General features: G+C 41.6%; 1 protein-coding gene across 1 annotated transcript; it reads right to left on the reverse strand.

Moving 5' to 3' along the window:
- LOC108796414 (CCR4-NOT transcription complex subunit 4-like) lies at positions 1-26,208 on the reverse strand (the record flags this gene model as incomplete). Its single annotated transcript, XM_018567887.1, has 6 exons — positions 1-568; positions 6,278-6,490; positions 18,422-18,904; positions 23,296-23,545; positions 25,824-25,919; positions 26,101-26,208. Coding segments are annotated over 6 exons (1,455 nt in total), but the record flags the coding sequence as incomplete, so codon positions are not given.

Raw genomic sequence — 26,208 nt, forward strand, 5'->3', positions numbered from 1 at the left:
TTTAGGAAACTTGTGGTGCTCTTTGATGTTGGCCACCTTTAATAACAAGCTTCATAATGATGACAGACTCTCAAACGCCAACTTTTTGGGGGAGGGAGAAGGGGTTGGTGATCCCCTAAATGAAGATTCTTGATAATTCTGGAAACTGTTAGAGGAGAATTATATGAGGGGGAAACACTGAGGGTTTCATTTTGACTGAAACTGGGTTGTTGAGAGGGGGGAAAGGAATTCCCAAATTCTAGCAGTCCCATATACTTTATTTCTCAATGACGGTCCAGGGTGGAGCTCTGTAGTAGATCTGTAGGTGTTTTGGTAGGGGGTCTGAAGGCGGTCTGAAAACCTGGGGGTGGAGAGTGGAAACTGGCAGGGTTTGTGGGGGGAGGGTATGGGCTCCAATTTGCTCTGTGTAGGGGGATCTGTGTGCTGAAGAGGTTGTTATGAGGGTGGTGGGGAGGTATACTGCTACTGGGGCCGTCCAACTCTGTCAGAGCTTGCAGGGACTTTAACCAGTGTGGTGGATTGTCATCTTGCAGAGGTTCTAAACCATTTCCTGTGGATGACGGGATGCCTGGAAAAGAGAAAACAGTAATGTCGTAAACAGATGAATGTACGGTTTACTACTAAATTCACAGGCTAAAAAGTCTACATTATAAGCCATATTTTAAAACAGAACCTGTCATAAGAGAAATGCCAAAAGTGCCTTCATCTGACCTTCATAAGTTGCATGTTTCCTGGCTGTCAGAAAGATCAGTCAGCTGTAAGCCTATCTAAAGCGGCCACCAGGTCAATGGCTGCTAGCCAACTTTCCAACATGCTCCCTCGATCAGCTGATTGAGAGATGCTGGTCGGAGAGATGCCGACAGCCGCATTTCAGCTGGTTCATCAAGAACTAGCCGGATATTGAAGTATGTATACCTGGCTTTCAGCAATTTTGAAATAGTGTCCTATTACATTTCCTTTCACTTCTTGTGCTGGAGACACAACAGAGTATGATAATTCCCCTCTTAGACAGTTGCCTGTATAACAGTTGACCTTACTAGGAGATATCCACTCTATTCCTGTTCCACTGACTAGGTGTGTGTTTCGCATCACTTTCCCATGGACAATAGCCACCAAGGCAAACAGAGGTGAGACAGGCAGCAATAAAATCCTTCTAAACCTTTCAAAGGGTTAGAAGATATCCCAGTGTAATAAGTGATTCAAAACATCCCTGCAAGTCACACAAGGTTTAGAGCATCACCTAAAATTGTGAGAAATTGTGGTTTTCTGTGGTGCCAATAATCACCTGCACTCCATACAGCATTGAGAACTGTGAACATGGTGGTGCTCGCAGTGATACCATGGTTGGCGCCGTGCAGAACTTCAAACAGAAGATAGGCTGATCACCAGCACACACTGTAGACAAGCTTCTTTTTCTCTTGCTTTATTAAACTGTCACAAGAAAAACAATTTCGGGGTCATGCAGCGCCCCTTCATCAGGTAGACACAGTGACAATAAGATCAAAATGGATAACACTTATATGCAGTACACAATCACCCAGTTCACCCAAGAGCCCTAATGACGTCAATGACATTAGCTCCCGCCACGATTAAAAAAATATACCATTAAAATGCATAAGAAACAAATCCACAATACCATCCATGAAATGTATACACAATCCCAAGTATGCGACACTAAAACAAACTAAAGAAATGTAAAGTGTCACTTGAAATCATGTAGAACGAGGGACCGCCATCAGTTATACTGGATACATGGCATTCCTCGTTGGCACAGCAACCCAGGGAGAGAGTGGGACGGTACATCAGAATCCATCCCCAGCCATGGGGATCTGTGCACAGACTGTGAATGTGTGGGTAAGGTAAACCTGCCTCCCAGCATCTTGGTTGCCATTGTGGATTCGGTTCTTCTGCATTTTGATGGTATATTTTTGAATTCGTGCTGGGGGTGACGTCATTAGGGCTGCAGGGTGCACTGGGTGATGTGTATACAAGTGTTATCACTGTGTCTACCTGATAAAGGGGTCCTGTATGACCCTGAAACCTTGTTCTTGTGTTATGTGACCATTAAATATAGCAAGAGGAAAAAGAAGTTCCTCTATAGAGTGTGCTGGTGATCATCTGTCTTCTGTTTGAACACTGCTTTTCTGGGCTACTTAATAGCAGCAAACATTTCTTATTCTATTCAAGTTGTGCAGCTTAGTAAAGGAGGTATGCTACACTATATGGCCAAAGGTTTGAGAACATGTAAGCCTCACATTGATAGAAGCTTGTTAGACATCTTATTTCAAAATTGTGGACATTAATACGGAGTTTTGCTTCCACAATTCGTAGATTTTCCACAAGATTTTGCAATATGTCTTGGTCTTCAACCAAGACCGCATTTGTGAGGTTAAGTATTGATGTTGGACAAGAAGACATCATTTGCAACTGGCATTCTAATTCATCCCAACAATGTTCATTAGGATTGAGGTCACAGCTCTGCCAGCCACTCCATTTGCTCTACACGAAAGTGGTCAAACCATGTATTTATGGAATTGGCTTTGTGCCCAGCAGCAGTCATGTAGGGACAGAAATGGGCATTCCCCAAACTGTTACCCACCACAATGCTGGTAGCAAACAATTGTCAAAAAATATCTTCATATTCTGTAGCATTAACAGTACATTTTACTGGAAATATACCATCCAAAATGGAGTTCAGGTATCTATATATCTGAATAAGATGCCCAGCCTGTGTGACTGAACCCCCCCCCGCGGGAACCAAAGGATCACCCCATTTCAGTTTGTGGTAGATGGAGAGTTAAGGCACACAACATTTCCTTTTTCTTTTTCCTTACTGGGCGAGCACACCTGCTATGGCTACTATGAGGAGTTCTTACTCTACCTGTTGGATCTTTATTTTAAAATATGGAGAATGCAACAGGAGTAAAGAACAGGGTGGAGAAAATTAATTTTTATCTAAATCATGGTTTCAGAACCAGCTGAGTGTGAACCATTAGAAGGCTGCAGAGCAAATGACAACAGAATTTATAAACAGAATTTTTTGAAGAAAACAATTAAGGAAGTAGATCATTACTTCTTCATGTAGCTAATTAAGCTGATCATATGAAGAAATAGCTTAAGCAACAGAATTCAGATCAATTACTGTAATTTTTTTGGAAGTTTCCCCCCTCCCCCCAAGAAAAACCAACAGTAAAAGGCCAACTCCCAACAGATTAATAAAAATACACAATTTAACCTGGTTAAGCATTTTGTTTAATACAATTTACAGCTAGTTTTGGTATCTTAATCTCTCCTCTAGTGGTTTCATTTAATCCTTTGCACAGTTGAATGAAAGCACTACAAAATCAGTTTTATTGCACTGCACAGTGCTGTCAACAGAAGGAGAGCAACACGTGCAGACTGATGACCAAGCAGTACTGCTTAAATGCAGTGGAGGAAGATGGTCACGCAAGCTTTGCTATATCACCTGGCAGGCATGTCTTCAGCACAACACACAGTGCATTCAGAAAGTAGTCAGACGCCCTTCACTTTTTTCAGTTGCAGCCTGATACTACAAGGTGTTTAAATTCATTTTTCCCCTCTCATTAATCTACACTCAGTACCCCATAATGGCAAATTGAAAACAGAATTTTAGAAATGTAAATTTTTATTAAAAATAAAAAATGTAAATATCACATGTACTTAAGTATTCAGACTAGGGATCGACTGAAATTGATTTTTCCATACCGATACCAATTATTGGCCACCTTTCAGGCCGATAACCGATATCAGGTAGCGATATTCTGTTTACATCCAGCTTATTGCCAGCAGCTGAATGTAAACAGCAGGCAGTCGCCCTATTTCAGCCTAGTCCCTGTTTTTTTTGTGTATTCCGACAGTGGCCGTGGTCAGAGTAAAGAAAAAAAACAACAGATAGCATGGGAATAAATAGCTGGGCTCCTATTGGCTACTGAACGAGGGATGCCAGCCAGAGAGGGGCACCCACTGTGCAAATTTCGTTCGGATCCTCAACAACTGGCTAAAAATATGCAGTTATTATCGACGGTAATATTGAACACTTTGACAGATACTGATAATTCGAAAATACGTAATTATCGGTAGATTCGATAATCAGGTTGACCCCTAACCCAATACTTTGTTGAAGCACCTTTGGCAACAATTACAGCCCCAAGTGTTTTTGGGTATGACGCGACAAGCTTTGCACACCTGCATTGGGGGATTTTCTGCCATTCTTCTTTGCAAATCCTCTCAAGCACAGGGCTCAAGTCAAGGCTCTGGCTGGGTCACTCTAGGACATTCACAGAGTTGTCCCTAAGCCACTCCTGTGTTGTCTTGGCTGTGTGCTTGGGATCGTTGTCATTTTGGAAGGTGAACCTTCGGCCCAGTCTGAGGTCCTGAGGAACAGGTTTTAACTGAGGATCTCTGTACCTTACTGGTTTAGGGAAAGCTGAATGGAGCATTCCAGTCTCTGCTGCTGAAAAAAACACCCCCCACAGCATAATGCTGCCACCATCATGCTTCACTGTTGGGTTGGTATTGGGCAGGTGATGAGCATTGCCCGGTTTCCTCCAGACATAACATTTAGAATTGAGGCCAAACTGTTCAATCTTAGTTTTATCAGACCAGAGAATCTTGTTCCTTCAGGTGCTTTTTTGCAAACTCCAAGTGGGCTTTCAGGTGTTTTGCACTGAGGAAAGGCAGATCAGTGGAGGGCTGCAGTGATGGTTGTCTTTCTGGAACTTTGTCCCACCTCCACACAGGATCTCTGAAGCTCAGAGTTCTTGGTCACCTCTCTTACTAAGGCCCTTCTCCCTCTATTGCTCCGTTTTGCCAAACGACTAGCTTTTAGAAGAGTCCTGGTTGTGCCAAACTTCCTTTTGAGATTTATGGAGGCCACTGTGCTCTTGGGAACATTCAGTGCAGCAGAATTTTTTTTGTAGCCTTCCCCAGATCTGGGGCTTGCAATAATCCTGTCTCCGAGCTCTGCAGGCAGTTCATGTGACCTCATGACTTTTGCTCTGATACAGTATGCATTGTCAGCTGTGAGGCCTTCTACAGAGAGGTGTGTGCCTTTCCAAAACACGTCCAATCAATTTAATTTACCACAGGCGGACTCTATCAAGGTGTAGAAACATCTTGGCAATGATCAAGAGAATTGGGAGGCACCTGACCTAAATTTGGAGTGTTGTTGCAAAGGGTCTGAATACTTCTGTCAATGTGATATTTCAATTTTTTCGTTTTCATACATTTGCAAACATTTCTAAAATTCTGTTTTCACTTTGTCATTATGGGGTACTGAGTGTAGATTAATGAGAAAAAAAAAAAGAATTTAATCATCTGTAGTATCAGGCTGCAACATACCAAAATTGGAAAAGTGAAGGGGGCATAAATACTTTCTGAATGCACTGTACAGACAGAGAAAATAGAAGTCAGAGTAGATCTAAATGCCAAATAGAATTACATTTAGTTTGCCTTCTGTATCCAAAGATGGTATTTCCTGGAAAATACTGTTTTCACATAATTTTTCCCCATCGTAGAGCTACTGATCTTCTCCAGCCTATTTCAGCCACTGCCTAATCACATTTACTTGCTCCACTGTCCGCTAGACATCTTTTTTTGCATCAGGAAGCTGATCCAGAACAGTGGACCATGCCGGCACAATGTGACAGCACAGGACTAATGGTCTCCACCATGGTGCATGTGATAAGCTGACAATGCTAGAGAACTAGGACACAAGTATTAACCTATAATACAAAATGGCTGAACATGGATCACCAGGCATTTTAATGAACGTTTGTAGATTTGAAATAACAAATTATTGGAATTACTTCAACATATTGCAGCTTATATGCACTTATTTTTAGATCTACTTTCATGGAAAATGTACAATTTCTAATACATGTTGGATTCAGTTTCATGTTTGTTCAAGGATATTAAAACCATGCAGTCTATCCCATTCTGAACAAATGTGGAGTATTGCTACACAGATCACAAAATCAATTTTCCAGCCTCATTGGGGCAAATACTGATGCTTCATTATGCTACCCAGTGATTGTACAAAATTACACAAAAAGAACCAAATTAGAATTAAATCTCTATAAAATCAGAACGATTCCCTCAGAATTGTCCCTCTGCCACTGCAACCAAAACCTAAAAAAGGAATTATGGGCTTGGTTGCAGATGCTGATTAAATGGCCGTCTTGTAGCTGTCTGGGCAGAGGGGTGTGTGTCAATCTTAGAAGGACATGCGGGAAGGGGAGGAGGGAGAAGCAGTTACCTGTAATGATAGCGGGATCCATCCAGCTGGCCGGGCAGTCCCAGTTCCGGCTGTTGGTTGTGGCAGTGTTGGACGTTGGTGCACTGTGGGTGGCGTTGGAAGGGGAAGAAGCATTGGGGAGACCACCAAAGTTGATGTTTATGTTGGGCAGGAGGGCCCTAAGACCATCCTGCCATTCCTTCATATTTATACTTTCTATTGAATTGCTGTGGTCTGGGAGATTTATCCAAAATGAAAGGGGGAGGGGAAAAAAAAAAGAAAAAAGTTTCCATTAATTTTTTTTTTTTTTTTTAAGATTTAGGTTTAAATTTAATCTGTTTCAATTCGTCAACCGATTGCAACAGGGGTTTTGGATTAAAAAGGGAGTATTTTTCAAAATAGTAAAAGTAAAAAAAACAAAGAAATAACTGAAAGAAATAAGTTCACATACACTAGGACACAGATCGGAATGAAAATGAGAACTTGCCCAAAAACCTACATGAAGTAATGCAGCTGTGGCAGTAAGGGCATGCATCATATATGTAATACAAGGTGATGCTGATGTTAAAATGGATATAATTTGGTTATATTAAATCCAGACATGATAGGGCACAGACCGAGATCTTGTTTCAGGTGAAATATTTTACTAGACAGACTATTTCTTATAGCAGGCATTGCCAACAAAATCTCTCCATGTTTACAGTGTAAAATGGCAATATGGCTTCCTACATAAACATGTCGACTAAGTGCTGATGTTTATCACTGAAATTCCTTATGCTCACCCTGATTTTTGAAACCAGATATATTAATAACCGATTTCCACTACCTAGAATATTTTTTGTTAGAGGGTTTTACTCTTTTTGCTCACTGTAAAATCCTTCTCCCCAGTAATTTGTAGGAGGACAAAATGATTCTAGAATTCTATGTGTGTGTATTCTGCTGCCTACATGGGGTTTGGACACAATGCAAACCAAAAGAGGCTAGCTCCCTGTAGACACTGTACCTCTACACCTGCTTAAGAGCTCAGCTGTAGCAAGCAGTAAACAGAAGGGGGAAAATTTCACAGAGAAAATTATAATTTAACAGTGGCAACAGGCCACGGTACAAAAGAACCCAAGAAGAAAGGGAACTGTGTCCTCCAATGCACTAGTGGAGAAAAGGATTGCATCTCTAATCCTCCTGTAGGCAGCACTGTAAATAAAGGTTTAAGATTTCGTGTTCCTCAATAAATGAGAAAGAAAAGTACAACATCCCATTTACTCCAGAGTTCATAGGAGGACAAGCTATTCTTTCAAATTTCAATGTGTGGAAAGTTAACATATGATTCCCAAATGGAGCAATGAGCAAGGATACTCAACAGAAGAAAAAAGGGGAGCAAGTCCTTCAAATGAACAAAGAGAAACAAAGTGAGTGCCTGCAGAACCTTATTTCCAAAACTAGCATCCACCGATGAAAACGCAACCACCCCATATAATTTTGTAAAGGTATAGGTTTAGGACCAGGTGGTAACTTTCCAAACCTGGGGAAACTGAAGCCTGGTGTTTAAAAGCCCAGGAAGTACCCCCCTCCATAGTGCGTAGTGGTCTGACCAGTTGTTTTGCAGTGTGTCTAAACCTCCTGTAGGTACTTATATACCCACGTTAAAATTTTTACCTTTTCAACATTGCTATCCTGGGTATGGACTATCTATGCAAAGTAAGCATACTTTTTTGTTGTGTTTTGGTTTTTCTCTATACAGTTTAGCTTTTACCTAAAGACATACTGGGGCAATAACCGCGGCCTGCTAAATTGATTGTGGAGAGCGTTAGTGTATTGTGGCTAGGGAATCAGTGACAATGCTGTTACTAGGACATGAAACATTGAGGCTAATAAGTGGGGAAGCGTTCAGGACAATTGCAGTAAAGACTTGACAGCTAATCCTTTCCCCCATGCCAAATTTAAGGAGCTGTCCTTTAAACCAATCTCAAGAAAAACTTTTTTTTTTTTCTAATATTAGGTTTGCATAACAGTGTGAACGTTTATAATTTAAAAAAAGCTTGGTGGTAAAAAGACAGCATTTGCATGTTAAATAGGGTTACTGTTCGGCTGCTGGTAATTTATGCCTACAAAAGAAACAAAATCAGATTTTCCGGATTTCATTTTGTTGCAATGCCCAACTATAGCACATATGAAAAATACTGTAGCATGGACAATAGATTACATCATTTCTGTTAAAGACAACCGAATAAACCAATAAAAACTTTACTGCTTTACTAGATTAAAAGGGGGGCCTTTTACTAAGACACACAGTATATATTTCTGAATGTTTCCAATTATGAAATCAAGAGGCCATACAGGTCCCTAAGTGCCCATATCATATCAAGATATACAGTACAGAGTCTAAGTATGCACTGCACGAAGTAACATGCTAATGAAATATAACTGATTGATTTCTTCTATTTCATTGTAAATTCTGGAAATTAGCAGGAGTTCAATGATGCAAACGTTTTGGGACTTGAAGTTTTGCCACCAATAAAATTACAGGAGCACATTTTGTTGTATCCAATATTTTGGCATGTCAATAAATTCCTGAAAAGATTTAAAAAAATGCCTCTAACCTCATGCTAACATCTAACCTTACAGAAGAACTAAGTTGTAGATGAAGTCAACCCCTGCAGTGGGGATACTGCACTGCAAGGGTTAACTGTTCGTTTTTCATTAGAGGCTCAATAAAGAAGAAATGGCCTCTAGACGGGTCCCCAGAGCCTCTTCTTCCCAGGTTTCGGCAGTCTAAGCACCACTGACATGACGTTTAATACAGACCATTTACCCGTATTACAGCTGGAGCGGGTCACTGCCTCAGGACCAAGGATCAGGTGAGTATATCCTTTATTTTCGCCCATAAAGAAAAACTAGCGGTTAACCCTTGCAGTACAGGGGTAGCCCCACTGCATGGGTTACTTTGTCTAAAACCGGGAGTTCTTCTTTAAACATTAACCACTTGCTGACCAGGTGTTTACACCCCATTCCTGTCCCGGCCATTTTTCAGTATTCAGCGCTGCGGTACTTTGACTGACATTTATTCAGTCATGCAACGCTGTATTGAAAATGAATTTTATACAATTGTTTGGGGACAGATAAGAGCTTTCTTTTGGTGGTATTTATTCACCACTGTGGGGGGGAAGAGGGGGTTTATTTTCTACTATATTAAGGAAAAATTACTGAAAACTTTGAAAAAAAAAAAAAAAGAAAAACGTTTTTTTTACATTATGCTTGGAAACATTGTGCGCACCGGAGAAATTGCAAAGGCTACCATACCCAGAATTTACCATAGGCGACGCTTTAAAAGCTTTTACCGCTCATCAATTTAGTGTCATCGGTGACTGATGGCCCTAAAATAATTGCGTTCATCACAGATGTTCGCAGTGATATGCAACACGTGCCCCGTAATGGGCGCAATCGTCATTTTCACACGTATGCCCACCCAACGCATGTTTGCATGCGGGCATGTATGGGTGGCTTTTTTTTTGCAACTTTAATTTTTCCCCCCTCAATTAACGTTATCATGACAGGGGGCTAAGAAATCCTCTATGTGATAGCAAAGAGGTGTGACATGTCCACTTTATGGAGACATCAGGGGTCTGCAAGACCCCTAATGTCACCTAAGGAACCCCAAAGAAGCCGATAAAGCAGAGATCTGCTTCATCAGCTTCTGAAGCTGGAGAGTGACACAAGAATGTGGAAGTGATGTAATATACATCACTTCCGCATTCGGACACCGGAGGGAGATCATGTACCGATCTCCCTCTGATCCAGTCACAGGGCAACCATGCTGGTCGTGGGAACGCATCGGGGACAGAGTAGCTCGGGACCAGCGGAGGGGGGCTGCACGATCGGCACCTTATACAAGTGATCCGCCGACTCTATAGCCAGCCGATCCCGTGTAAGTAAATCGGCATTGCTGACTGTTTTTACATTTGGGCAGTTTCCCGCTTGCTTAAGTGAGCAGGGCCCTCCGGCCGTCTTTAGATGGCTGGTGACATCCAGGAAGCTCCCAGCTGGCCGCTTTTGTACAACGGCCGGGAGGCGTTTCAAGAACTAAAGTTTTTTTTGTGTAATGCAAACATTATTAAATTGCATGTTCAGAATAGAGCATGCATGCAAGCAAAACGTTTTCAATAGGGATTCCAGCTGTTGTGCAGGCATAGTAGCAGGAACGAATATTCACTGGCTGCACAGCTCAGAGGTTCTAGGCTTCCCACACATCTCTCTCTGGTATTATGCTCCCACATGTGTAAACAAAAAGCCAAAAACAGAGACCATCCCTGAACAGTGTGGTTACTCCTACACTGTGTTCTGCCTTCTTGCAGCTGCATTTGGTACAAGTAACAAACAAATTTAAAAAAAAAAAGCAGCAAAGATATGGATGGGAATAGACCTCCCTATTACATTTCCAGTTCATAGTAAAGAATAAACAGGTTGTACAGAGGACTTCCTGTAAGGGTTATTATGATTACATATAAAATATGGATAGGGCAAAAAGTTTAAGATCTGCATGCACGATTTTTAACTTGCAATTTCAGAGTGGTTGCATTATAAAAGGAAGATCCTCTGGAAAAACAGGGGGTAATTGGGGGCATTGCGTTCCGTTTAGGCTTTTCTTTTTTTTCTTTTCATATCTCTATAGGTTGAATTTTATGGACATTTATTCTTTTCAACCTGACTAACTATGCAACTATAATTCTGCTTTAAAGCCCAACTTACAATCTAAAACTTTCCGCTTAGTAGTCCTGTAACCCACATTATGATTTGTGACTGAATTTTGCTGGGAACTACTTTGAAAATATCTGAGGTAAAATGCTGCTTCCAGCCCTCACTCTACTCTGTCCTGGCAGAGCTGAGTAACAGCCACACCCCACATCACAGAGACTTTTAGAGGAAGAGAGGGGTGTGTTTGACCAGCTCTCTTACATTACTGAGTGCACTGGGTCTAAAGCTGGCCATACATCAATAGAATTGCATTCAAATTTGTTTTCTGTTCAATTTTCTAATAGTCAATGGGGGTCAAGCCGACAATTGTTTTCGCAGTGATGAAAAATAAAACAAAGCAACAGGATGGAAAAATGTTTTCTGGAGTGAACTAGATTCAGTGAATGTGTTTTTTTTGCTCAAGAAACTTAATTTCAAAATCGAATGTTGAAACCAAACAAAATGTCAAACATTCATGAGGCCTCCGATAGTGTTCTGACAGTTTGTTTTTTTATGAAAATCTACTAGCGGTAAAAGCCACCTTGTTTTTTTAAAAAGGTGCAAATTCAGGGCTGTCACCCTTATACAAACGTCAAACCATACAACAGCCTAAAGCTGATATTGTCATACCAAAAAAAATAAAAAAAATTATGTGACAAAACAGTACTGTCCTGTACATTTTGTTGTGAACAAATACGGGAGGAGTTTTGTGATTTAAAAAAAATTGAAATATATATTTTTGCAATCATTGTTTCGGCAATGTTTCTATAAAGGAACAATCATGTGCAACATGCTGTGTGAATTAAGGTTTCCAAAGGCTGCCCCTTTGAGCAGAGCTGGACATAGAACATGCCTGTGCTTTGTCAGTAAGGTACTGTGTAAAGGAATACAATTATGTGCTGGACGGTTTGGCACTTGGACATTGCAGGATCTAAGCATGTATGACTTCAATATACAACAAAGTGGTTTTCAAGCAAATGAAATGACAAAACTGGTAAGATGGTCTTCGTTGTGAAGCTAAATGGCAGAATCCATATATATTCTTGATGCCTTGCACTTTAAAAGTTCAGTTTCTTTAATCAGCACCTGCTCAAATTTTTGTTTTGATCTACCACATGAAGAAATTATGAATGGTTTCCAATTTAAAGAGGCATACTCCACATTTATTCCTGAAACTTGAGTACCTATGTCCGACTATCAAGGCACCCCCTCTCTACTAGACATGAACATGTCGAATCAATGCTGTGATCAAAAGGAAAGAAAATCAAATTAACACATCCTACAAAGTTCCATGAAGTTAAATCAAATCACTCGTATCAGAACTTTTAGTAATGGAAAAGTGCCAACAAAATTCCCACAAACATAGCTTTAATATTATTTTCCTTTTGAAAATGTAAAGATTATGTATGGTCAGAAAATTATTTTGGCTTTGGCTAGAATAGGGAAGGGCCACAGTTTTTTTCATTTTCGCACACATGCAAAAATGTACATTTTAGGCCTGAAGATTACTTAAAACCCTCCAAAACATTTTATATTTTCTGAAAGCCTGTAGAGGGCCGGAGTTTGGCTACCCCTGCTGTAGAATAAAATGGGAACAGTTGCAATTTTTGTTACACGATCTTAGCTCAAATGTTCATCAAACTCACATTTTCATAAAAAATATACTCAACTTGATTTTAGTGCAAATAAACACAATACCCAATTAAAATACCCCCAAAAGTATTAGATGTCAACCCTTAAAATTGCGCATGCCTAAGAAATGACAAAAAACTATGGTACCCAAAATTGCTTACCCCAAAAAGTGACATTTCTAAAAAACCTTTGCAGCTCATCAATTTAGAGTTAACAGTGAATTATGGCCCCCAGAATGGCTGCTACCACTCCAGCGTGCACAGCGATATCCAATATGTGTGTTTTTGTATGCAGGTGCAACTGACGCATGTGTTTAGATCGAAATAATTGTGTTTTTTTTTAACTTTATTAAAAAAATAGCATAGGGCAGGGATCTCTTTAAGCAGACATAAGACCCCCTAATGTCACCTCTGCAGTGCTTTGAAGCTGACCAAGCACAGATTAATCAATAGGGAGCATGATTTTTGTGCTGACTGCAGAGATATTGGTCTAACTCAGGAACGGGACTGTCAAACCTTTGCAGAGACCACTGCTTCCACACAGACAGCAAAGATCCTTCTCTACAGCATGTTGACAAGGGACAGGCTTCTATACTGGAGGCTGTGGTTGCATTCTAAAAGGAAAAAAACTTTTAAGACTGCACACCCTTTTTATGCACTTGGAATGTATTTCACCAATTTAAACTGAAAGTTTATTCAGCTTTAAATGCTAGAGGAAAAAAGAAGATATGTAGTACCCATCAATTTCAAATTACTGCTCACAATGCCCCGATCATGTCTAACAAATCGCTACCAGATGCTGCTTGAGTAGGTTACTCCATGGGAAACCATTAGTTCTCCCCGCCCTAGCAATTTTTTTTCACCTCCTAGTGATGAATTGCTAGCACAGCACAAATGTATTACTAAGAATCTCCAGTGTAGTTCTAACCACATGAGGTGACTGCCAGCCAGCATTATTAAAAGGGAACCTGTGCCCATAACATGGACACTAATATTTACATATTCTGAGCAGCCAGTAAAATCAATTTAAAACATGATTCTCTTTAAGCTCAGTAGATACTGCCATTGTGGAGAAATTCATCTTCAAAATTCACAAAAGGCTGAAATCTTACCTCTTTTCATATTATTTCTACTACAGCAAACTGTTGGCAGCCTGTCGGTAGGTGTCGGCACACAGCAGGTGTTTTTAAGCTGTTAGAAAGTGACTTAAAACCAATGTCAGAGTTTTTGTTGTGATCTTAGAGGATGCCTGAGAATGAAATACTTCAAAATCAAAGCAGCTGGAGAGGCCAGAGATGGTTTTAAAGCTTTTGTTAAGAATATGCAAATACTTTAAATGTTCTAGGGCTGCAACAACTAATCGACATAATCGATTATAATCGATTATTGGAAAAGTTGTCAACTTTTTCAATCATCGATTAATCGGCTTCCGATTGGTTGGCCCTGTCGACCCACCCGGCCGCATCCACGCGTCGCACCACCTCGCACTCACCGCCCACCCACATCCACGATCGTCACAGGGACGCGGGGAGAAAAAGTAAGGAGGAGCAGGTGTGGGGGGATGACAGCCGCCTATAGACAGGCCCGATCTCAGAAACAAGTTGCTGGAAGACTGCTCAGGTAAGCCTGCACTTTCCCCCCACATGGTTCTCTATAATGTATTGCTGGGATAGTGGGATTAGTATTCCTCTATAGCTGATGGTACATTCTGCTGTACTGTATATTATACAGAGCAATATACCATCAGCTATAGAGGAATACAAATCCCAGAAATACATTTGTATGTATAATGTATTGCTGGGATTTGTTGTATTCCTATAAAGCTGGTGGTATTCTGCATTGCGCTGTATAGAGGTCTACAAAACCCAGCAATAGTACATTATACAGCGCAATGCAGAATACCACCAGCTATAGAGGAGTACAACAAATCCCAGCAATAGTACATTATACAGCCCAATGCAGAATACCACCAGCTATAGAGGAATACAACACTCAGCAATAGTACATTATAGAGAGCAATGCAGAATACCAACAGCTATAGAGGACTACAAAACCCAGCAATAGTACATTATAGCTGGCGGTATTCTGCATTGTGCTGTATAATGTACTATTGCTGGGTTTTGTAGTCCTCTATAGCCGGTGCCATTCTGCATTCATTGCTGTATAATTTTACACTTTTCATTTCACTATATTGCACGCCACACATTTTTTTTTTCTTTTTTACTTCCACCGCTCCAAGCTTGCTCCTGTGATGGACTAAATCTCAATACAAACTAGTAGTCCCATCACTGGAGCCATTTTTTAAACATTTATTTTTTATCCGATTAACCTATTAATCGAACTTAATAATCGGCTAACTAATCGATTTTGAAAATAATCGTTAGCTGCAGCTCTAAAATGTTCATAGTCTGGGCAGCACTCGTGCACTATAAAGCGATCACAAATGTTACATTAGTTGCTACTCAACTGTCAACTTCTAAAGAATCAACACTGGCACTCATGCTCCCCGAGCGTTGCAATTGATTAAAGCATTGTGCGGAGGGTGTGTTGGGCCACAGAAGACCAGGACAGCAGAGTTCCATATTGAGAAGCATGCCTTATCCATAGCATGTTGCCAAGACAGGGAAATTTAATAAAAACTATCTTCAATTGGGCTTTGGAGGAAACCCGTCATGTAAAAAACGTGAAGACTGCCATTGCACACCATTCCCTCGACATATATTGGTTGGCTATGTCATGCCAACACTTGTTTCAATGCTTAGAGGTACTGACCTAGTTGATAATGCTAACTTTTCAGTGACCCAAAAGTAATGAAGACAGAAAGTCAACGTAACAGCTAGGCAGCTAGTTTTTTCACAGTAAAGTCAGCAACGGCAGCCCTGTATTTCTCTTATGACAGGTTTACTTCAACACATTTTACCAAAGCCCCTCCTAGGAGTACTGTGCTGAGAAAAGACAAACTTCCTCATAGTGGAGACTGGCCTTCATATCATCCTTTTTAAATACCTTATATGGCCAAAAGTTTATTCTCACCTGACCATAACACCAACATGAGCTTGATGGACATTCCATATCCATTTTTATGAAGTTGCCTTCTCTTTGTGGTTATAATGGACACCACTCTTCTGGAAAGGGTTTGCACAAGATTTTGGAGTGTCTCAGCCAAAAATAAGATTTACTTACCATAAGATCTTTTTCTTGTGGTCCATTGAGGAGACATGACTTCTATTATAGTTGGGTTTTACTGCAGCCTGCAGGAGGTTGGGAGACTGGCAGAAAAATGTAAGCCAGCCCCTGAATAACCTTTCCTCTACACAGAATGCCTCATTTTTGGGAGAAAGCAATACACAGGGCCACAGATGATAGAAGAATGGGACCCGTGTCTCTTAATGCGCCACAAGAAAATGGTAAATGCAAAAATGATAATTTCCACTAAGGGTCATTGGAATTCTATTGCAGTTGGGACGTCCAAACGGAGGGGTAGGAAACAGCCAATGACAGTCCTCTAAACGTTATTGTCCTATCAAGTCAGAAGTATCTAAAAGGAAGCAACTTCTAAATCACCATAGATGGGGACAACCAAAGGGAGGATAGAGGATGAACCTTATGTTTGGGAGCAGGAATGAACTCAGAGGAACTTCCTCATAAGACTGCAAAAACACAACAGAAGATGAGGACCTACTCCTGGCGAACAAGTGCCCCAGAGACCTCTGGACTAACTATACAGGGGTTATTTGGATGTCACTCCTTGAGCCCAGAAAACCGGACACCAAAAGGACAGGCTAAAAGAGCCTACAAGAGAAGTGGAGACCATGGTAGAAGGGTAATTTCCTTGACAGGTAGGGAAGAAAAGTAAAAAAAACCCAAAACAAAATCACCAAGAGGACCTCTTTAGTGAGGTTCTAAAATGAACCACCTAGCCCATAGGTGAACCAAAGGCATCAGCGTGATGCCTGCAGGAGTGAAGTCCAGCAGAAGGAATCAGACTTTAAAAGTTCAGAAAATAGACCCTCTTACGAGGAGGTTTCCTGGATGCTCTGCAATTGGGCATTAGGATGGACATAAGGCCTGTTGCAGATACATCTGGGGAATGCTGAATGGGCAAAAACCTTACCATCATAAGAACCAGTCTGACCTGATTCTTCTTGACCTTGTAGTTTAGAGGATCCCTCACAAAAAGGATAGAACTGATGACTGGTAAATACCACAAAGTGCTCAATAGTTCCCAAAGTTAAAAATACTCCCCTGTAAAAGGAGTGCACGAGGAAGAAGGATACTATGCTTGAAGGCAAGTTCCTGCCAAGTGAAGAATCATAGGTCCCAGGTGATGGGGGGCACAAACAGGACTGAGCAGATAGCACTTGCAAACAATCCTAAAGGTAGAATGATGAGGGACCACCGAGTATGGAGTCAATACTTGGGGTTTAGCTTGACAGCTACAGGTGTGCTACGTGCTGTGGCTGCAATAGAATAGATAGCAAGGAGAAGTCCGGGCTTCCTCCCACTCTTCCACAGACCTCCTGCGTTAAGGGAAGGAGCGTGCACCAGCCACAAATAGTATTGGTGGCAGGATATTTAAAAAGGCACCCAATGGTGCAACAGTGTTGTAGCTCCTGTTGCTTCAGTCCGACCAGCCTTGATCCCAAGGTGAGTCTTCAAAGACAGGGTCTCAACTGCCACAACTCTGGACCAGGAAAGCTGCTAACTAACCAGTACCCAAAAGGACACATTTCATGCTAGCCCCACACTCATCCAATGGGGTGATTTTACGGATTCCAAAGCTACTGCTGAGGAACTGCCCATCAATAGCTTCTATGTGGCGACAAGCTCAAGCAATGGTATTCAAGGAGTTTTGATTTAGATCACCAAGGGGAAAAAAAAATTCAGAAAGAGTGAAGCATGCTGGGGAGAGGGGTTATATGGGACTGGCTTAATACTTTTGTCTGCCGGTGATTCAACCTTACATTTTGGAGGTTGTATAACCTAAAAACTCATGCATTGCAGGAAGCCAGGTACTGATGTTGGATGAAAGGACCTGGCTTACAACTGGTGTTCATCCTAAAAGGTGTTTAGTGGGGTTGAGGTTAGGGTTCTATGCAGGCCACTAGTTCCTCAACACCAAACCATATCTGTATGAAGCTGGGTTTCTGCACAGAGGCACACATGCTGAAAAACACTATATTCAGTACCTGACCTCAGAAATGCGCTTCTGGAAGAATGGTCAAACATTCCCATAGACGCATTCCTAAACCTTGTGGATGCCTTCCCAGAAGAGTTGAAGCTATTATAGCGGCAAAGAGTGGACCAACTCAATATTGAACCCTACGGACTAGGATGCCATTAAAGTTCATGTGCGTGTAAAGGCAGGTGTCCCAATACTTTTGGTAATATAGTGTATATAGGCCCTTAGCCAAACTTACCATGTTTGGAAACACACAATGGTCTAAAATGTCTTTGTAAGCTGTAGCATTAACAGTATCCTTCAATAAAAAAAAAAAAAAACAACTGAAGACAAATTTGAGGTGTCCACAAACTTTTGGCCATATACTATGTGGAACAATGTAAGTAGGCCGTTTCTGCCTTTTCTCATTCTACAAAAAAATACACAACCCTGTTAAGTGTAATTTAGCAAGAGAAGACACCGCTTAATCCAGTGCAATAAGTGACTTTGTAGGTTGCAGACCCAAGCTCAGTAACCAAGGACCATTTTGACGAATATTTCAGATCTATTAAGAATTTCACCGACCAAGAACTGGGTTTCTCAAACTCCTATCTTCTGAAAGGCATAAGGTTTAACACAACGTACCTGAAATGGGAATCCCTCCCAGACCTGTGTTGTGTTGAGGGTGGCTCAAGTCCATGAAATTACTGTTTGAGGTTGGGTTTGCCGTGTGGTTCAAGTGCATGATGTTATTGCGAGGAAAGGCCATCCACGGATACCGTGCTCCTTGGCCTGGGAAACTGTACGAGTTATAAACAGCTCTGTGTTGAAAGGGTGGGAACCGCTGTGGTAAAACAGGAAAGGTGCTAGATATAGAGTTGGCGTTGGGGACTGTGGTGGGATGGAGGAAACCAGATCCTGGCCCTTTGGCAGTAGTGTGAGGATTCTGAATAGAGTTGGGGGACAGTGCTGGCTGATCTTGAACAGACAGTTCCTTCTCAATCAAGTCTGCTAAGGCTTTGCGGGTGATATCAAAGGGATCAAAGCCCAAGTCGTCCTCTTGCTGTTTAGAAGAGCCAAAGCCAAATGCAGCTTGCCAGTCCGTAGATGAGGAGACCGGGATTGTTTCTGCAAAAATAAAAGGACAATGTTAGCATCGGATTTATCCATGTTGCACTAACTCATTCCATAGAGCTTTACAAAGTACACGCATTCAATAGTGCTTTACAAAAGAACATGCAATCTCTTATGTATGTCCCTTTCCACTGAAGCCTACCTGCTGTCCTAATATTTAATTGTAACCACCATTCTAGCGTGAACAGGTGTACCAGCCGACCAAGTCACCATATCTTTTTGGAGTTGTGGGAGTAAATCAAAGTGCCCACCCCACAGACACACGCAGGACATAAAAACGCTTTACAAAAATAAACCCAGATAAGGATTAAATGCCAAACCCAATACCTGCAAGGTCTCAGTTCTGACTACTAACCAGCCATAAGAAGGCAAAAAGTTAGGAGGCTAAATTTAAAAACTATAGCAAATTTGTTATCTAATTCAAAAGAAAAATCTAAAAACTAAAACATTTTACCGCAAGGTTCACTTCAAAGAGGACCTGAAGTAAAAAAACTGGATTTTTGTACTTTCTTGGAGTTCATTGAGGGACATAGGAATTCAGAGAATGTTGGGCTATACTGCCACCTACAAGTGTATTTGGTACTGGCAAACAAAAAAGCCCAGTATAAGCTCTGCTCCTGTCACCATGCCTTAATTTTGTGGAAAAGCAGTATCAAAAGCATGACCATAGAAAGAAAAGGTGGGACCTGTGTCCCTGAATTAACGAAATTGATTTAAAATAAGTGCAAAAAAACAATTTTCTTTTTTAGGGATACAGGAGACTGTTGAGATGTCCAAAAGCAGTCCAATCAAGGGGTGTGGTAAAAGCGGGAGTTGACTGAAGACTCTTACATGAGATGGAGGTCCAACACCCATCTTGTAAAACTTTAGAAAACAGAATACCAGGTAGCCGCCCGGAGCTGCTGGCTGAGGTAGCCTGCTTGCCAACTGCCTACGCCTGCAATGTAAATAGCAGACAAGGCTGAAATGTGGAGTTCTGCCTAAGACGGGATCCTTTTTACCTCACTTGCTGCAGGGAGACTTCTGGCTCCTCCCTGATGGCTGACCTACGCCACTGCCATTGGCTGATTGAATCTAATTGGATAACTCTACAGTTGGGGGTCCAGCACTGCAGGGACAACCAAACTGCCTATATTCCCAGAATGTTGATTAGGAGCCTAGGTTCCTCTGACAACTAAGTCCCCTGCACCAACTAAGTGTCCAGGATTCCTTCTCAGCCCAACAGGCTGGCACCTGCTGTGGGGTTCTTCCAAGAGATCAGAAAAAAGGATTTTACAAACTACAGAGCAGGATTTCAGGGTCACCACAACCTATTCTTTAGTGCCAGGTGAATCAATCAGTCCGAATGGGGCTGCCTCGATGAAGGCTACCATCATCCCCAAATCTCTCAAGCAGAAGACAAAAGGATGGGTGACTTCTGGACTCAAGGGTCCCAGTCTGTGAACAAAGAGTTAGAGGCTTCTCAGGGGGAAGAAAAACTATGGTTTGAACGGAGTCTAGGATAATACCCAAATATCCCAAGTGATAGGTCAGTACCAGTGCTGACGTTTGAAAGTCCAGGACAAAACTGAACCTCTGCAATATCTGGAGGTTTCAAGCTACATAGTGAATTATAACCTGTGCCAGCTGTTCCCTCAACAGGTGATCGTCCTAATATTCCACACACTGGGGATGCCCTGGGAGCGCAGAAAGCCTAGTATGGGGCAGAACCTTGGTGAACACTGGAGATGCAGAGGATAGGCCAAATGGCAGGGCCACAAACTGGGTTAGATAGCGCACAGCAAAGGAATCGCTGATGTGGCAGAAAATCAGGGATATGCAATTCCATGTGCAATTTCTGGGTCTGAATAAAGACATTTAGGACCTTAAGAACTAAGTGGGCCAGATAGTTTTGGAACTGTAAGCAGGTTGGAGTAGAACCCCTAGAACAGTTTGGCCAAAAGTACTGGGGCAACGGCCCGCTTGCTCCACAAGACTTGCGTGGGTGGCATGAATATTAATCCTCGCAGTGACATAGGCAGGTTAGAAGACATGAACCGAGAAGGGAGTTGAAGGCGGAATTGTAGCTAGTAGCCCCTGGAAACTACCTCCTGCACCCAGGCCTCCAAGATGCTGGCTGTTCAGATGTCCATAAAGGCTAACTGACGTCACTCAACTTTTGGAAAGTTTAGATGAAGATCTGAGGGCTTTAGGAACTTGGAAGTAAAGGGTTTGCAGACTGAATGCCAGGCTTGGACTTGAGTAGGGCTGCAACAACTAATCGACATAATCGATTATAATCGATTATTGAAAAAGTTGTCAACTTTTTCAATAATCGATTAATCGGCTTCCGATCAGTTGGCCCTGTTCACAGCTCCACACGCTGCGCGCTGCACCTCCTCCCCACCTCACTCTCACCGCTGCCAGACCCGCTCGCATCCACGCTCCACACGCCGCACCTCCTCCCCGCCTCACATTTCCTGCCCATCCACGATCGGCAAGGCACGCGGGGAGATGTAGTAAGGAGGAGCAGGGGTGGGGGGATGACAGCAGCTGATAGACAGGTCCAATCTCAGAAGCAAGTTGCTGGAAGACTGGTCAGGTAAGCCTGCACTTTCCCACACATGGTGCTCTATAATGTATTGCTGGGATTTGTATTTCTCTGGTACATTGTACTGTACATTATACATAGGAATACAAATACCAGCAATGCATTATACACTGTATGTATAATGTATTGCTGGGATTTGTTGTACTCCTCTATAGCTGGTGATATTCTGCATTGCGCTGTATAGAGGACTACAAGTCCCAGCAATAATACATTATACAGCGCAATGCGGAATACCACCAGCTATAGAGGACTACAACAAATCCCAGCAATAGTACATTATAAAGTGGTACAATGCTAAATACCACCAGCTATAGAGGACTACAAAACCCAGCAATAGTACATTATACAGCGCAATGCAGAATGCCGCCAGCTATTATGTACTATTGCTGGGATTTGTTGTATTCCTCTATAGCTGGCGGTATTCTGCATTGTGCTGTATAATGTGCTTTTGCTGGGTTTTGTAGTCCTCTATAGCCGGTGCCATTCTGCATTCATTGCTGTATAATTTTACACTTTCCATTTCACTATATTGCACACCACACTATCTTTTTTTTTTTTTTTACTTCCACCGCTCCAAGCTTGCTCCTGTGATGGACTACAACCTCAATACAAACTAGTAGTCCTATCACTGGAGCCATTTTTTAAACTTTATTTTATTGTTTATCCGATTAACCGATTAATCGAACTTAATAATCGGCTAACTAATCGATTTTGAAAATAATCGTTAGCTGCAGCTCTAGACTTGAGGTTGAGGCCTGGAAGTAACTAAAGGATTTCTTCATGGACTTCAAGGAGTCATGAGTTTTCCTGGACTGAGCTCTTGATTTTTTATTCTTGGCACATAAGTACTGTTAGCCAGTGTCCAAATACTATTTTACCTGGCAGTATAGCCCAACAGTCAATCAATTTTTGTGACACTCAATGAACTAGAAAGAAAGTGAAAATTTGCTGGGTTAAAATTCGCAGTGGATGCCGCTGTTGGCACCATTTCGGCCAGCATCCCTCAATCAGCTATTTGAAGGAACCGGTCGGAAAATGTTTAAGCGAACAGGCCTGGCAGCCAATGAGCAGGTACTGTCAGAATACAAAGGAAACACCTAGCGATTCTTTGTAAGCCATGGTGAAATCTAATACTTTTTTTTCGTTCAGCCCGTGGGTTGAACAAATAAAGTATTACAGTGTATGGGCAGCTTAAAGGTGAACTATGGGGTCAGTGTTTTTCCCCATAGTTCTCCTTGGGGTAACTCCTTTAAGGCACTACTGCCTCTGTCTGCTAGAGTCATGAAAGTTGAAGTGAGATTTGGTGATGTCACTATTATGCTGCTCACTGTTCTCTCTGCTGGAGCCTCTGAACAGAGGAAGCAAAAACATGCCTCTAACCAAAATGCTCACCTTCACACATAGAGTGCAGTTGCAGGGAGATCACAGACAATACTGGAGACTAGTCTGTTGCTAATTTATGTTTTTAGGTACAAAGTCCAGTTTGTCATTAAGGAGGACTATTGAGAGAAAAAACATTGTACTGAATGACAAATGGACCCTAGTGAAGCTTTCTAAACTAATAAAAAAAAAATACATGACTTCCATTGGATGTTTATAGGTGATGAAGAATTTAAAGGAGTAAAAACCTGGATGGGCTCAATCACTAAAAACATTTCTCTGTTTATACTATTCAACCAGATTGCTCCACTTCTAATTCTTAAGCAGGCTGACAAATTGGACTGTCTGGTTGCTATGGAGGATACCTAAACCTTAGAGCAGAAAAAAAATTTTTTGCATTAAAAGTAGTAGGCACCTGATGTAAAGAGGCTCTGTGGCTCTGGAGTTGTAGGCCATTCGCTTGATGTCTGTGGGGAACTGGGGAAAGGAGGAAGTCCACTGGGGATGGGATTTGGGTGCCGAAAGTTGTCCGAGAACAGAGACTGTGATTCTGTCATGGCATCTTCGAAGGGAGACCGCGCACTGTGATTTGCTGAACTGGTGGGGATGGTTGTGTTGGGTTTGGATAAACCTGGCGGAGGCGACGGGGTGTCACTTGTTAATATCTATTGAGAAAAACAAAATGCCGTTAGCAAAACTATAACAATCTTTTGCAACTAATAACTACAAAGGATATGTACAAAAAGACTGGATTTCCACTGAAGATCTATTGTGTATTAAATGGCCATTCCAATTAAAGTATATGTAAAGCCAAATCACTACATTTTCATACAAGCTTCCTGTTAGTTTATTTTAAGTCATTTTCAATCATTTCAATTTGCAGCTTTCAATAAAATACCACTTTATTAACCTTGTTTAGGCACTTCCTGTTAAAGTGACAATGCTCTGTCCCTGCTTACCCAGATGGAGACTACAGGTAGCTATTTCAGTAATCAGTGCAGCCTTAGGGTCCACTGATGTCACCATCAGGAAACTATTCCTGTGAAATGCAATGCAACCACCAATGCAGTGCCATAACACAGATAATGGAGGCAAAGAGGCTGCGGAAGATCAGCAAACTGTTAATAATACAAGTGCCTTAAGCAAACTAAATGTAAGGATTTACATTTACTTCAAATATTTCCCTTGTCGTTTTTGTATATAAACAGGAAAGATACAATTTCAAGAAAGGACATATACATGACAAATTGTACACTGTGTAAGAACAGATCTCCTTTAAACCCAGAGCTTGTCCTATAGAGAAAAAAAATCTAGTGCTCTTCTATTTCTTTCTTGTCTATGTTTTGATTATCAGAACTTGCACTGAGATATGCAAGCTTCCATGTAGATTAATCCAATCTTGTCTTGAGCACTGAATAATAAATGGCAGCTTTTTGTTTTTTTAATTAAACGTAGGGAAGCGCAAGCCCCCCTATACTTGTTTGAGGCTTAGGAGATGGCTGTAAGGGTACAGAAAGGCAAGTTGTTGGAAACTGTAGTCTAGAATTCTCCTTTAATCCTATATTTTGGGTTATAAAAATGTAGAACAAGCATACTACGTTCTGACCACGGTTACACTATATCAATCATCTGTCTTTTGACATTTTTAAAGTAACCCCGTGGGTATCATAAAAGTATTAAACAGGCTGTGGTGGTACTATGTGGGCATCTTGCAGTACACACACACACACACACACACTTTAATCTGTGGTGAGGCTAAGGCCATTAAGCATTTACATATTCTTAAGCAGTTAATGAACTTTAAAACAAGTCTTCAATGACCTCTGTAGCTGCCAGTGTTGTGGAATATTTCATCCTTAAAGATCACCAAAGATTTAGAAATCAGTTTACAGCACTTTCCGTTTACATTAGAAGGTAGGTTGGCTGCCAGAGAAGGCAGTGACGTCAGTGCCTCTATGATGAACTTTGAGGACTAATTACTACGCAGTAACCGGAGCTCTAGAGGCCAGGGAGGAATTGTTTTAAAGTGCATGTACAGCTTGACGAGAATATTTAATTACTTGAATGTCTATAGCTGTAACCAACTAGTTGCATTTCTGTTCATCAGGACCTGAGATTTCTGCAGCTCTGCCACATAACACAACCCGGTCTGCCATTTCAGGAGACTTGACTTATCTCTGCTGCAATTTAGTAACATCTACAGGTCTAGTACCTCCCCCAGTCTCTCCCCCGGCAGACTGAAAGGAAAAGCAGCAGACTGATTAGCTCATCTAAGGCTGGGCACACACCTTACAACCATCGCAAGACGCGCTTCCGATGACCGCAATGCTGAACGGGCAGTGTGCGCTTGTGTACACCGGCCCGTCCGGCTTTTATCTTACGAACATGCTACACACCCGCCGAAAATCGTACAATTCTCGGCGGGTTTTCGAACATGTTCCTAAGATAAAAGTCGTGTGGCCTTACATTAGCAGAGGGCGCACCGCTCCCACACACCTTACGATAATCGTACGATCGCGGATTTCCCGTGATTATCGTACGATTATTGTAAGGTGTGTGGGCACCTTCACTCTGCTCTCTCCTCCTAGTAACACATGAGCACTGCAACACACCTGATTAGTTCATTTTGCTGCTCCCCTCCCAATATTAACTGCGCTGTACAGGGGATTGCAAGAGGCTGATATCAATCCAAGTTTATGCACTTACACTTGTTTACTTTAAAAATACACTTGACATTCTCATGACTACAGAGCAGCATCAAATGTATTTATATATCCATGGGGGTTCATCTTGAAACAATAGGAACACGATAGGTGAGCGATAAATCTCCATTTTGCCTGGGAGGACAATTTAATAACTTATCACTAAGCCGATAAAGGGTGTTCCTTTGCCATGTGGGAAGACATAAACCCATTTTTGCCAGAACAGAGTATTGTCACTTACCTGTTGTAAGTTATCGCCATTTCCTATACTTAATGACTCTGATGACTTGTCGACAGAACTGAAAAGGAAAGCAGACGTGAAAAACTTTAAAGTTTGCTTGTAAAGAGAAAAAAAAAATCATGTCAGCTATTACTGCCTAAATTGGGGTGTTTATTTTGCCATTTCTGAGCAGTGCTGTACAGGGGGAGCCAAGAGGCTCATACGAAGTCAAATGCAGGCACTTGTGAAAGGAGGAGCAGCAGACCGATGAGCTCATCACTCTGCTCCCTTGTCCTACCAGCATGCTCTTTGCAATGCAGGACAGATTGGCTCTTTGTGCTGCTTCTGAGCTTTGCTGTACAATGAATTGCAAGAGGTCAAATTCAGGTACAATCACTGCTTGTAC

The sequence above is a fragment of the Nanorana parkeri genome, unplaced genomic scaffold (assembly GCF_000935625.1).
Source record: "Nanorana parkeri isolate BGI_ZX_2015 unplaced genomic scaffold, ASM93562v1 scaffold1111, whole genome shotgun sequence".
NCBI classification, from domain to species: domain Eukaryota; kingdom Metazoa; phylum Chordata; class Amphibia; order Anura; family Dicroglossidae; genus Nanorana; species Nanorana parkeri.